This window comes from Vipera berus, assembly GCF_964194415.1.
Source record: "Vipera berus genome assembly, chromosome: 3".
Taxonomy (NCBI): domain Eukaryota; kingdom Metazoa; phylum Chordata; class Lepidosauria; order Squamata; family Viperidae; genus Vipera; species Vipera berus.
The window spans coordinates 14,200,684-14,214,417 of NC_138204.1; the positions used below are offsets into that span (position 1 = coordinate 14,200,684).

The 13,734-nt window shown below is 38.8% G+C and overlaps 1 protein-coding gene across 4 annotated transcripts in view; it reads right to left on the reverse strand.

Moving 5' to 3' along the window:
• The window catches only part of GNAS (GNAS complex locus), a 215,279-nt gene that overhangs the window by 129,562 nt on the left and 71,983 nt on the right, over positions 1–13,734 (reverse strand). For 2 of the 4 annotated variants that reach the window (XM_081324471.1, XM_081324472.1), the window contains exon 2: positions 10,593–10,665. In XM_081324471.1, the coding sequence (XP_081180597.1) occupies positions 10,593–10,665 (73 nt within the window). Of the gene's footprint in view, positions 1–10,592; positions 10,666–13,175; positions 13,222–13,354; positions 13,371–13,734 lie in introns of those variants that run through there. The other 2 variants (XM_081324474.1, XM_081324473.1) reach the window with 2 other exon arrangements.

The window sequence follows — 13,734 nt, forward strand, 5'->3', positions numbered from 1 at the left end:
CCAGAACTTCTGTTGCTAAGCGTCAAGTGTGCTGCATCCAACTTTACAACCTTTTTGTCATGGTTGATAAGCAAATCATCATGGTTAAGTGAAACATGTGGTTGTTAAGCAAATCTGCCTTTTCCCATTGGCTTTATTTATTGGAAATGGGCTGTGAAGTTCACGTATTGTGATCACATGACCCTGGGATGTTGCAAACATCATAAATACATGTTGATTGCCAAGCACCCAAATTTTAATCACCTGAAGACATGGATACAGCAATGGTTGTAAGTGCAAGGACCAGCTGTAATTTTTTTTTAACACTGCCATAACTTCAAATAGTTGCTAAATGAATGGTCATAAATGTAGGACTACCTATAATCCTAAACTTTTAATAAATCTTAAAAGTTAGGATGACTTTTTAATGAGACTTTAATAGCAAACCTTAGTAAAATCTAAATCTCAGACTCAAAAGTTCTAGTCCTGCCTTAGGCACAAAGCCAGCTGGGTGACCTTGGGCCAGTCACTTTCTCACAGCCCTAGCAAGCAAGCAATGGCAAGCCACTTCTGAAAAATCTTGCCAAGAAAATGGCACAAGACTTGTCCAGGTGGTCTCTGAGAATCAGGCACAACCGAATGGAAGGAAAAAAAATAAAATTCTGTGTTCTGCCTTCAGATTTATTCTCATGTTATGAGTTGAATTACATTATTTAAAAATCATCGCATAAATAACCAATTGGTTTGGTTGCATGCAACTCATTTACCCTTTAAATGCTACCAAGGTAAAATGTTAGGTACGTTTTTCCTCATCTGCAAGTTCTGTACTGATTAAGCATGGAATGTTTAAAATAGAAGTATTTATCCTGTATTTCTCAAGTCCTGCTACCTGTCCCTATTATCTATGTAATTCAAGTATCTATGAATTTTTCCTTCCATACTAATAAGGACAGTTAGGACTGATAAATTCTGCATTCAGTGATACTGAATGTCTGAAGATGGCAAAAGAAAATGTACAAATGTGGTAATAAATTTATTTCTACGTTGCTTCAGCAAATGTACTCCCTGTATGCCAGCATCTTGCCTGTAGGTTTCTTGAAGGAGAACTGTCATCTAACAAGTTTACAAACAAATAATGGTTGGGTCATATGAGAACAGGGAAAGCAAAGAAACTGACCGGTTAGGCCTACGTTTACATGTATTTACACCTTTTTCGGGGTGTGTGTATCTATTGGCCAGCCCACCGATCATACAAGATGCTAAACTTAGCAAATATCTCTCCATTCACTCTGCCAAGTTAAGTTGTAGTTGAGTGTGAAATGCCAAGTTTTCTTTTAAAAAAGCAGCTGCAAGCGATTAAAATGTAACCTTCAAATCTATCCATTTTGCTGCTCAATTCATCTCATGCAAACTACAGGACAGGTAAACTGAAAAAGAGAGGAATTGTTCAACTCTCCCAAGTTCAAACTGACATTTTGAAACTGATGTTTCAAAATACATAAATGAAATCTACCATCTAAGGGGAGTGGAAAAGGTGACAAAACTCAAGATACACCCGAATCCTTAAACAGTCCATGCTCTTTTTTCGAGTAATAGTCCAAATGTTGGTTTCCTCAAATAAGATCAGAAGCATTTACCCATTTTTATAAACATTCTTTTCTATCTTCTTGTTGCTTTGAGGACTAGACTGCAAAGAGAATTTCCATAAATAGCCAAACCAGAGACAAGGGCCATGTTTGTAAAGCTAAAACAGATCATTTCTTCTATCCTCATGTAATATTTAATTCCCATGTATGAAAATACAGAAAAGGCAAGGGACCTCTTGGATGGATGGGGGTATACACTGCCCTGAGCTCCTGAAGGAAAAGTGGGGTTACAAATCTAATTATAAATCTAGCTTAATAATAATAATAATAATAATAATAATAATAATAATAATAATAATAATAATAATAATAATAATAATAATAATAATAATAATAATAATAATATAAAGTTGGAAGGGACCTTGGAGGTCATCTAGTCCAACCCCCTGCTCAGGCAGGAAACCCTATACCATTTCAGACAAATGGCCGGCCAGTCTCTTCTTAAAAACTTCCAGTGTTGGAGCATTCACAGGTTCTGGAGGCAGGTTGTTCCACTGGTTAATTGTTCTAGCTGTCAGGAAGTTTCTCCTTAGTTCTAGGTTGCTTCTCTCCTTGACTAGTTTCCATCCGTTGCTTCTTGTCCTGCTTTCAGGTGCTTTGGAGAATAGCTTGGCTCCCTCTTCTTTGTGGCAGCCCCTGAGATATTGGAACACTGCTATCATGTCACCCCTCACCCTTCTCTTCATTAAACTACACATACCCAATTCCAGCAACTGTTCCCTATATGTTTTAGCCTCCAGTCCCCTAATCATCTTTGTTGCTCTTCTCTGTACCCTTTCTAGAGTCTCGACATCTTTTTTACATCGTGGTGCTACAAATATAGGATGCCCTGTACAAGTGTAGCACAAACCATATTGGAAAAGCAATTTGGTGGAAGACTGAAAAATGAAAGTACCCACTAAAAGAGTTATGAAATGCTATTAATTTAGGCCTTCAAATATCTGGCACAGGAACAGTTGCATTTACTGTTTATTTTACTGTTATCTTTACTGAAGTCCCAGGTTTTCTACTACTGCTTGATTTGAAGCAAATTAAGATGAAATTCTAGACATAATTAGATTGTTGATCATTCCCAATAAATTTGGTGGCTTTAATAAATTAAATAAGATCCCTGGTTTTATCTTGTGAAGCTAAAGCTTAAAATGAAACCATGCTATCTTATATTACCTTAATGACCAAATATGAAGATCAAATACATAAGAATAGCATATGAATTGAGAAGAATACACAGGCACAGAGAAGCCACTTCCCAGAGATTTAACCCTATCCAAGCAGACACATTTCTTAAATTGCTAGAACAATTCTTTAACCTACCTCCTGATTGAAGATTTAAAGCCAGACAGCTGAAGTAGCTACCTGCTTCCTTTTAAATGTTTTGGAGTACAACAGCCACAAGCTCCATCAAACATGAGCTGAGGTCAGCAGTTCAGGATGGAACTTGACCTCAGGAGATCATTTAGAGTAGGCATGCTGGCTGAGGAATTCTGGGAGTTGAAGTTCACAAGTCATAAAAGGGCCAAGTTTGAAGACCCCTAGAGTCTCCTAGACTGATTTTACCAAAGAACGTGGCTAGGCCAAAGCTTCTTATTGGAACCAATTGGGGGTCTTCTACTTTGAAAGCATGCCAATGCGAGTAGATTAACAGGTACCACTTCAGTGAGATATAGTGTTCCGTGCACCTTTGGCATATGTCCATGCTGGCCACATGACAACAGGAAATGACTTTGGACAATCTTGGCTGCCTTTGCCAAGAAACAGAGATGAGCACCATGCCCTAGAGCAGGGCTTTTCAACCTTTTCACCCATTGTACCACTTTTAGGATATGGCATCCGAGTACCACCAGTCGCCTAGCAAGGTGTCAAAAACTTGATGACCCAAAAAAAAGGGGGGGGGAAGGAAAAAGGTGATGAAGTACAGGTAGTCCTCAACTTACAACAGTTCGCTTAGTGACTGTTCAAAGTTACAATGGCACTGAAAAAAGTGCCCCCCCAAGCCACAGCTGAGCAAGACACTTGCCTGACCGCCCGGCGGTGCTCTTCCTCCTGTCCGAGGTTTTCATTGTTGTGAGGATTGTTGAGGATTGGCAGAAGGGGTGGTGGTGTTTGGTTTTTATTCCCTCCCCCCCTCTGCTGGGTGGTTGCAGCAGGTTTTGGTCACTTCACATAACCCTGGGACACTGTGACCATCATAAATATGAATCAGTTGCCAAGCATCTGAATGTAAAACACAAGACCCTGGAGATGCTGCAACATTCCAGCTGATCGGCGCTTCTTCTGGACTCAGCAGATGCACCGGGATCAGCGCCGAGCTCCAGCTGGAGCCTGGTGCTGATCCTGGCACTTCCGCTGAGCCCTGACAGCCCTGCAGCTCCAGCCGTCTCTCACTCAGGTTTCAGCTGCCACCGGTTCAGCTCATTCCCCTCCCCTGCTACCACTTTTCTAGGATGGTTGCATACCACCTGCGAGGTGCTAATGTACCACAGGTGGTACACGTACCACTGGTTGAAAAGCCCTGCCCTAGAGTCGGTCACGACTGGACAGGGAAACCTTTACCATTTCTTCCTCATGTTCTTCCCTCAACAGCCAAATCAGTGTGTACAGAGAGGCCTGGAAACCGAGTTTCATATCATGTGGAGAAAAAATAAATAAGCTTTTTCTGCTTGGAACACAACCGTCTTCTCAATTGTGTTTATTTTTGTTGAGTGAAACTCTTCATTTTAAAAAAATGATTACTAGAATGTGGATAAATCTCAATAAAGTTTTAAATATTTGTCTAGGCCTATCCAAATATGGGGAAATAAAATTAAAAGTATTCTTCTACAATATACAGAGAAATGCAACTTACACAATTTTGGGATCAAATCTGCTATCCAACCAATTAAGAACACACAGGGAATGTCAATGGCTGAATTGTCAAGCATTTCTACCCCAAACCCCATTAGATTTGATTGGTATCACAGGAAAGCTCATGAGGCATCACTGTTATTATTAACACCTCTCCGTCTATTATTCTCTTATCTTGTTTTAGTTCTGCTTTTTTACTTTTAAATCCTCTTTCAATCATTATTATATAATGGTTTTAGGTAATGAAGGTTTTATTTACTTTTATTTACTATTTTATTGGACTTTTGTGTGCAGCCCAGACTCACTTTCCATGAGATGGGTGGGCCATATAAATTTGATTAATAAATAATGGGGGGAGACAAAAAAAAAATGATGGATACGGGGGTCTGGTTTTCTGAGCAACCACATGCTTCTGGTCTTTCCGGGAGACTGGGTAGAATGTGTGCTTCATGTCCCATCAATTAAGCAATGTCATATAGTGCAGAGTTCCTCAATCTTTCCCGCTTTGCAGACCAGCCAGGGAAGGGGGGGGGAGAAAGGGAAGGGATGATTCTCCATTTACACAAATGGAGCAAGCGCACACAAGCTTGCCTGCTGCTTGTGCAAGGGGGGATGCGCACGTATGGTCGCCTGCCACTTCTGCAGCCCAGTTCCAAACGGCTCAAGGCCCAGTAGTGGGTCATGACCCGGGGGTTGGGGACCCGATATAGTGGAAGCCTGGAAACCTACCTTCTCTATAATAGCACGTCCTTTGGAAGGATATTCCACTCCTGAGATCTGAATGGCTCTCACCCTGATTTTGTTCAGGAAGCAATTCCAGATGTGGCTCTGAATTCCCAGGCTTTTGATAGGGTGATGGTTGGGCATTTGTTGGACAGTTTTTCTGTTTATTAGCTGCTCAGAATTTTTTAAATTTTTTCTTACTTTTTCAATTATAAACTGCCCAGGGTCTTTTAAAATGTATGATAAAATAAATTAATAAATATGTGCAAGGTCCAGATCGACTCAGGAATATTCTCCAGCCCCCGCAGACAGAAGCAATACAGCCTGAAAAGTTGATACATCTCACTTGCCTCCTGACAAAATATATTTCATGTTCTCTGCTGCTCACCACTGAAAGAAAGATAAGCGCAGATTCTGGATTCAGTTTTAATGAATTTCTTTTAAAAATAAGCCAGATATAATGGCGGTACTTCATGTAATTTAGTGTTCATTTTTATGTACATTTTGCCTTTCATTCCCTTCCCATTTGTCCAGCTGTTTGGATTGTATCTCACAGAAACCATCTCTTTACAACAGCAAAAAAAAAATTGTATTCACTTCCCTGGAGTTCCTGACAAGAATCTGCCCCAGAATTTTGGAAGTATGGGAAACTTTAGACCAGGGGTAGGCAACCTCGGCTCTTTTATGAGTCATGGACTTCAACTCCCAGAATTCCTGAGTCAGCTGACTCAGGAATTCTGGGAGTTGAAGTCCATGAGTCAGAAAAGATCCGAGTTGCCTACCCTTGCTTTAGACAACCAGCATAGGAAGAGAATTTGGGTTTTTTTAACCATGTTTACCATTTACTTCAAAACCATACTATATTAACAGTGTTTCCAGATGCTTCATAAAGTAGTAAACATGCAAGGTTTTATTTCTACTTTTTATAAAATATAAAATACTGCTACACTAATTTCTATTAAGCGTTATTTTATTTATTTCTACCTTATATTGTCAGTCTTCTCAAAACATCTTAGAATACAAATACCAAGTCAGTATCATCATGGCGTGGACAAGCAAGAATAAAAACACCCTTACATAAACAAAATTAGGCCAGAAATAAAATTAAAACAACTCCTAATAAAATCAAATTGTCAAATTGGATCTTTGTAATAACTACAAAAGGTAGAATCTATAATATTTCTATGAAAGCCACTGCTGAAAAGGCCTGTACTAAAACAGGAAAAGAACAAATTAGCATTTGGACAATTTCTATTGTCGTAACGTCCATAAAAATTTAATTGGTGTAAACTAGAAGTCAATTTCTTACTTTCAGCTGATAATGAAATTTAGCATGACCAGTGAAACTGAGAAATAAAAACACCAAACACATTTTTCTGGGTCCCTTGCTTAATATCTAATTCTTTGTAAAACAAGGAAAAATAATGCTAAAATGCGTAAAATAAAATTTAAAATGTTTTAAATACAAAGCAGATATCTTTTTGGAACATAATGCATAAACTAGCAGTTAAAAATGCATTTTAGACATAATTTTGGCTGAGAATTCAAAAATCAAAATCCATAAAAAAGTTTATTCTTAAAAACACATTAATTGAAAAGAAATAAAATTCTTTAATGATAAACATACCCATGACCATAAACAAAATGTCATAGACGGAAATGGTAATCTTAATCAGGAATCTGGTAGCACTTCTCTTATAATTGACAAGTTTTTTAAAAGAGAAGCTTTTGAGAGCTGTAACTCACTTCAACAGATCCATGGAGTAGTTTATAAGCTGATTCAGGATTTAAAAAGGGGATGAAGCAAGAGGGCATCAATTTCAAAAAACAACTTTGAAATCTATAATCAACATTTTAATTTCCCACAACACTTCACTACAGATTTCAAAATAGCTGTTTTAGAAGAAAGAAAGCTAATCAATCAAGAGATTGCTGGATTTACAAACTTTCAGGCTGGTCTTAGCCAAAACAGTATGTTTTTAACACTAGAATTGCTAATTAATAAGGTATTCTGTCTCCAATGTAACCTGTATCTGCATTACTACCTTTCCTCCTCCCCACCCAATTCTCTTTTCAAATCATACATATTTAAAAAAATATGCCTTTCAATAAATGTGTTACTCAGAAAAGGTGCTTATTTTCATGAAACACAGCAAGAGCACTTAGACATATAACACTTCATAGGGCTTTACAACCCTCTTTAAGCAATTAACAGAATCAGCATATTGCCCCCAACAATCTGGCTCATTTTACCGACCTCAGAAGGATGGAAGGCCAAGTTAACCTTGAGTGGGTCAGACTCGAACTCCTGGCAGTCAGCAGAATTAGCCTGCAATACTGCATTATGTGCCACCACGGCACATAAAAAACCAAAACCACATACTAGATACGTATCTTTTTTTCTAAAGGGAAAGCTATATTTCAAAGTCATCTTTTTGGAAAGGTGTAACACTATGGGTTAGGACGCTGAGCTTGTCGATCGGAAGGTCGGCAGTTTGGCGGGTAGAATCCCGAGTGCCGCGTAACAGAGTGAGCGCCTGTTACTCGTCCCAGCTTCTGCCAACCTAGCAGTTCGAAAGCACGTAAAAATGCAAGTAGAAAAATAGGGACCACTACGGTGGGAAGGTAACAGCGTTCCGTGCGCCTTTGGCGTCTAGTCATGCCGGCCACATGACCACGGAGACGTCTTCGGACAAGCGCTGGCTCTTCGGCTTTGAAACGGAGATGAGCACCGGCCCCTAGAGTTGGAAACGACTAGCACGCATGTGCGGGGGAACCTTTACCTTTTAACACTATGATGGACTATCAGCCAAACTACAGCTACTGCCTTATCTGAAACATCGTATGGATTGCTGAGACCTATGTAGCCTTTACACAGATAACTTATCAATAATAATGCCAAATCTAATAATCCAAATTTTAAACATCTGGCTGTGTGACAAACCATGATAATAATGTGGATAATAAAAAATTAAAATAAAATTGTGAAAAATAAAAAAGTAAAGTGTGGCTAAGCGATGTGGCAAGACTAGGGGGGATAGTAGAATAAAAGACAAATAATTGGAGAAGAATACAAAATATCAAGATCTGAAAAGTTGAAAGATTATGCCATAAACCAGTCGTGGTGATTCACTGAGTGCCATAACAAAAATATCTTCAATGGCGCTTAGAAAATCTACACATGGACAAAACTTCCATCTGCCAATTACAGAAGGCCACCTGCTTGATCCACACATATACAAGATAGGCAGCAAACAAATTTAATAAATAAATGCTATGCCAATATACTACAGAGTAACATCCTAGGTTCTTGGGAAGAACTCAGTGCTTATGAAGGCCAACACTAGTTAAAGACCTCACAACTGTGATTTCACATTGTTATGTATATAAAATAATAATTTATGAAATCTGTATTCAATCAAAGAAATCACAATAAAATCAATAAATATAAAAGACAGCAAGTGAGAGAGACAACTGAGGGTCTCCATTTTCAAAGAGCTGAGAAGAGCCAAGCCATCCATAGCTTGTTAGGAGCAACAAAAACAACGGTTTCCAAACTAGCAAAGATTAAGCACGATAAGGTGCACTTAGGTCACTAAAGTATGATACAGGTCACTTCCTTCTTTGAAAGACACAGCATAGGGCAAGATGTAAAAACCTAATCATGGTGGTCAAGCAGTTTCTCCCAAGGGGAAAAATGAAACAGAATCATTATGACTTGCTGGTTTGGAGAATCCAAAAGATTTTATAAAATATCCACTGGGGGGGGGGGGAGAGAAAAACATTTCTTCGTAACTCAAAATTGCACTAAAATTTGTTCAGCAAGAATTAGTATATCTTCACACAACACACTAGCTTGTAATGTTTTCAGGAAAAATTGAATAAATTCAAAGGTAAGTCCTTTGCAATAATTAGCCTGGCTATGTAAACAGAACTGCAACGGTCAGAAGCAATATATTACTGAACACACTTGAGAGGAAGGTGAGGAGAAAATTTCAATAAAGTCTGCATCTCCTGGAAGTATCTTGCTGAGACAGACAGAATCAAAACACAGTCCTTCTGGCCTGGTAAGCAGGGAACTTCCTATGATGTATGTAACAGATGTGAACTTAATGAGGAGTACGAAACTGGGATCTAAATGCCTGTATTTGTGGGATTTCTGTCATCAGATCCCCAATGGTGGAGCTGCTTCTTCTACTTTTTTTTTTTTAGTGCCTTTGAATCAGCGTTAACGCCTGGCAACTTCCTGGATAAGCCCCTGCAATTTCCCGGGCAACATTTTTGGAACTGGTTTGCCATTGCCTCCTTCCTAGAGCCGAGCGAGAACCAATGGCCCAAAGTAACCTACCTGCCTAAGTCTGAACTAGAACTCAGAATTTCCTGGTTTCCAGCATGAGGCCTTTACCACCACCCCTAATTGGCTCCTACATGCCATTGTAACAAACTGTTTTTCTATGTCCCCTTCCTCTTCACTATTTTCAGTTTTAAAGTTCTCTGCTTTACCTCCATAAAAAAAAACAGAAAAGGACTCTGGGTGTTCAAAATTACTGGAGCAGATAGCTGGATTCTGGTGCATGTTACCGACAAAGAGTTTTGGGCACATGGAAAAGAAATGCTGAAGGCATAATTCTGAAGGGGAAAAAAGGGTCTTTAAACTGACACTTTCTGAGGAAATTCCTTAGCATGGATTTTTCTATGAAGCATGTATTCCAACCCAGAATACTAATTAAAAGACCATTAATTTGCATAGATCCTCACACACAAAGTTTGTTTCTAGTCCCACTTCTGCATAAATGCCCAATGAGAGGTTTTATAGTATCTAACTTTAATGGCTTGGTTGCAATATATCATTTAAATGTTTTTTTTAAAAAACCTGTCAATTAAATTCTGAATTATCTACACACTCCATAGCATGTAACCCATCAGACCAAAAGACTTAAACAATATGGAAGTGTTTTATCCATCTACGGAAAACAAATTGCAACTACAGTTTGTGTAGGTCAACAATCTTAAAACAGCACACCGCTACAAGAAAAAAAATATCCTGAAGTAGGTAAATCTTAAATGTTGTATAATCAAGTATGTGGCATTTACTTCATGTTTACTCCTTTGCAAGAAAGCACTGAGAACAGCACAAAATAATGAGCGACAGCGAAAGCTGCCATGTCAGCCACAACGAGGAAGAAATGGCTGCCAAAACCTTGCCTTCATAAAACCTGACAAGCAAACCTTTGATGAAGTTAGCTAATGACAGTTTCCTTAAACGTATTTCTGAAAGCCAAATCTCCATGTCCTGGATTAAATGAAACACAAGGGGAGAGGTAGGAGGAACCCACAAAATTCTCAAAATGAAATGACACCTGCATCTTCAAGCAACGTAATCCGAATCGAGATACTTACTCTGCATTAAATCCATTGACGTGCAAGATCCGCATTTGTTTGACAATTGTGCTTTTACCAGATTCACCAGCACCTAGAAAGCAAAAACAAATCTGTTTCAGAAAATAACAGAAGAAATCCCAGGGGCACGTGTGCCACTGCTCTTGTTCAAGAAGCAAGAGTCCCCAAACCTGGACGATGCAATCCAAACTTGAAAATTGAAAGGGGAAGAGAGAGGGGGAAAAAAAGCAATTGCCACTGGAAACTGCAATTGTAACTAAAAATAAATGCCAAGCTAAAGTCATGTGTGAGAGTAGAAGCTTGGAATGTTTCCCTATCCATTTTTTCCCAGCGTTTTTTATTGAAACAGGCACAATGGTAGAACTCCAATACCTTAAGAGGAAAAAGGTAGACCATCTAATGCTATGACCATTTCCAACCCATGAAAGTAGCAAGAACCAAATTGCTGCAGTCCATACCGAGCAAAACACTTGCCAATTTGGTCTGGAGATCCTTGAGCCTTCCACCCATGCCACAGCCAGTCCAACGCACTGGACATTGAAGACACACATTTCCCTGGCCTTCCCTTCGCTCCGCTGTTGCATAAAAGTTTCCTTTTGTACTGTATCTCCCATCAACTTCACATATTCTCCATGACCTTAAACTGCCTACCCTCCTGCGCAGCCTACATCCTTGGTTCTGCTCTCTATCCTTTCTCCTTCTCCCCCTCTTGAATCAAGCTTTCTCCAAATCTGCCCCCACTCAACCAGCCCAAGGGATGTTTTCAGCCACAAAATCGGGCTGAAGATCCCAAATATTCCAGTTTGCATTGTTTTTACCCAGAAGTACCCTTTTCTTCTACAGGAGCATAAGACCTCCTTTACTACCGCAGACCCACAGATACCCCAGTATCTTTTGGCATGGCAATTCATTTTCTAAGATAGCTTTCCCCCCCCCAGCCTGAGGGGGGGAAAGGGTACACTGCTTAAAGAGGGCATTGCTCACAAAAGCACTGCGATATCTGTGGTGCCAAGCTTTCTCTTAGCACTCACTACAGCACAATCCTCCATTTTGAGTCTCATACACAAAACTAAATTTTAGCAGCTATATATCAAAGGCTATTTGGCTGCAGAAGGCTCCAGTTTTGTCCTTCTCTTTCTCTGTCTTTATCTGCCGGCCATTCTGGCCCCTGATTACCACAGCACATTGCTAATGTTTTCAGCCTTCTGCAAATCCACCCATTAAACGCGGTGAGACCAAAATATTTGATTTTCACTGCCTTCTCTTTTCATTCCTCATAAATACTGGTGAAAAATCAAATTCCCTAATTCTTGCAGCCAGACAAATAATTGCATCAAGTCCTTGCCAGTCACAGAACTATAATATGTCTTTCCTACCAAGCAGTAAGAGCTGATCAAAACCAAGGGTGTTTCCCACACCTTCCACCTAAATATATATATAAGTACTGTCTTATAATACCAGAAACCTAAAAATTAGAACCAACCTATACTGAAGCAATGACACATTTAAATGAAAACATTAACCCCAACATTGCTAGTATTGATCTATAGAAGACCAAATTGAACAGTGTTAATTTTTCTCATATAATTAGAAGCCACAAAATATGTCACTAATACGACAATTAAATGTTTCTTCAATTGAGACACTACATTAAATATCCTAAAATATATCAAGCCTTATAAATAAGATTGGACAAAGATTCCTCCCCCATTTAATTGTTCTTAACATGTTTATAATATGCTAGAATACTTGAAATGCCCTGCATTGTGCTGTTTTATAGCATTTACAACAGCAAAGGTTTCTTGCTGTTAACTGTTTTGTACAATCATAAAACTACTATGCATGATTATACATTTAGGCCCAGCCAAACATAAAAGACATGTTCTAACTATGAAGAGTCTGCACATTTTATATCTGCACTTTTCTCATCATCAGAATTTCATAAACATATTAAACTGACCATCTCAGCCTAATATGTATTTTATTTATTGATATAGATAGATAGATAGATAGATAGATAGATAGATAGATGTAGAAGTAAATCCAATGATTTAAAAATATTTTAATATTCAGTACTGTATGTATTCTTAAACTGTAACCCTAGCAATAACGGCTGTCTGTAAAATGTATGTGTAAGGTCAACTATTTCATTCCAACTTAAGTTAAACAGGATCTCAACAAAACATTTATCCTAGGAAACATTGCTATTCTTTGAACTCATCTTTAGTCCTTCTCCAAATCAACACTGTAAAACTCTCACACCTCGCTTTTCTTTTCTTCCTCTCCAAAATCAGTCTATTCAGAAGGAATACTCTACTCAAGAGCACTATCATATTTAGATAAAATACATGTTAGAAAATGTACTATTCACTTTGTGGAAAACATATCCAAATAGGCCACTCTGTGATATCAAGACGGACATTTGCTAAAACCACAACTCTTTGTACAGAAAGACTTATTCCCAGTCCCATTTTCAACGAAAGTATCAAAGAGAAGAATGCAACCCAATCCCAGTATTTAAAATTTAACCAAGTATTGGCTTTTTAGCCCACTCCCCTTTCCCTTATATCTCCAAAGAAATACCTGTATTTTTCTCTCTCCACCTCACCAACATACTGCAAAAAAATTCAACACACTTCCTGCAAGGATTCAATGTGTCATCTTCAGCAGACAGCAGAGTGAGTCCCGATTCTCCTTATATCCTCTTTTCCCATCTACTATATTTACTTCAGTTCCCACCAAAGGCCTGTGGCATGAAGTACCTTAACGGAAGTGAAGTGCCGAATATTCTGTTGCATCCCCAAAGCCATCCACGTCAATATCAATCGGAATTATTTTCTTTATATGAAAGTGACTTTTTCCCTTCAATCCCACCCACAGTTCACTCCGGCAGTGAAGTAGCTGCCCAAATGACGACTTGAAAAGAGGAGCTTTGCCCACCCCTTATCACAGAAGCAGAAGGGAAGAGGTAGAATAAAGCCATTTTTTATTTGTTAACTAACTTTGGGGGGGAGGGGGGGCTGCAAAAAAAAGTCCCAAACCAGAAAGGCCAAGGGCTTTCAATGGAGAAGAATGGGGTCTTATTGGGGGGGGGGAGAAGAAGAAAAAAGGAGTGTTATTAAAAATAGTTGTATTATCATAA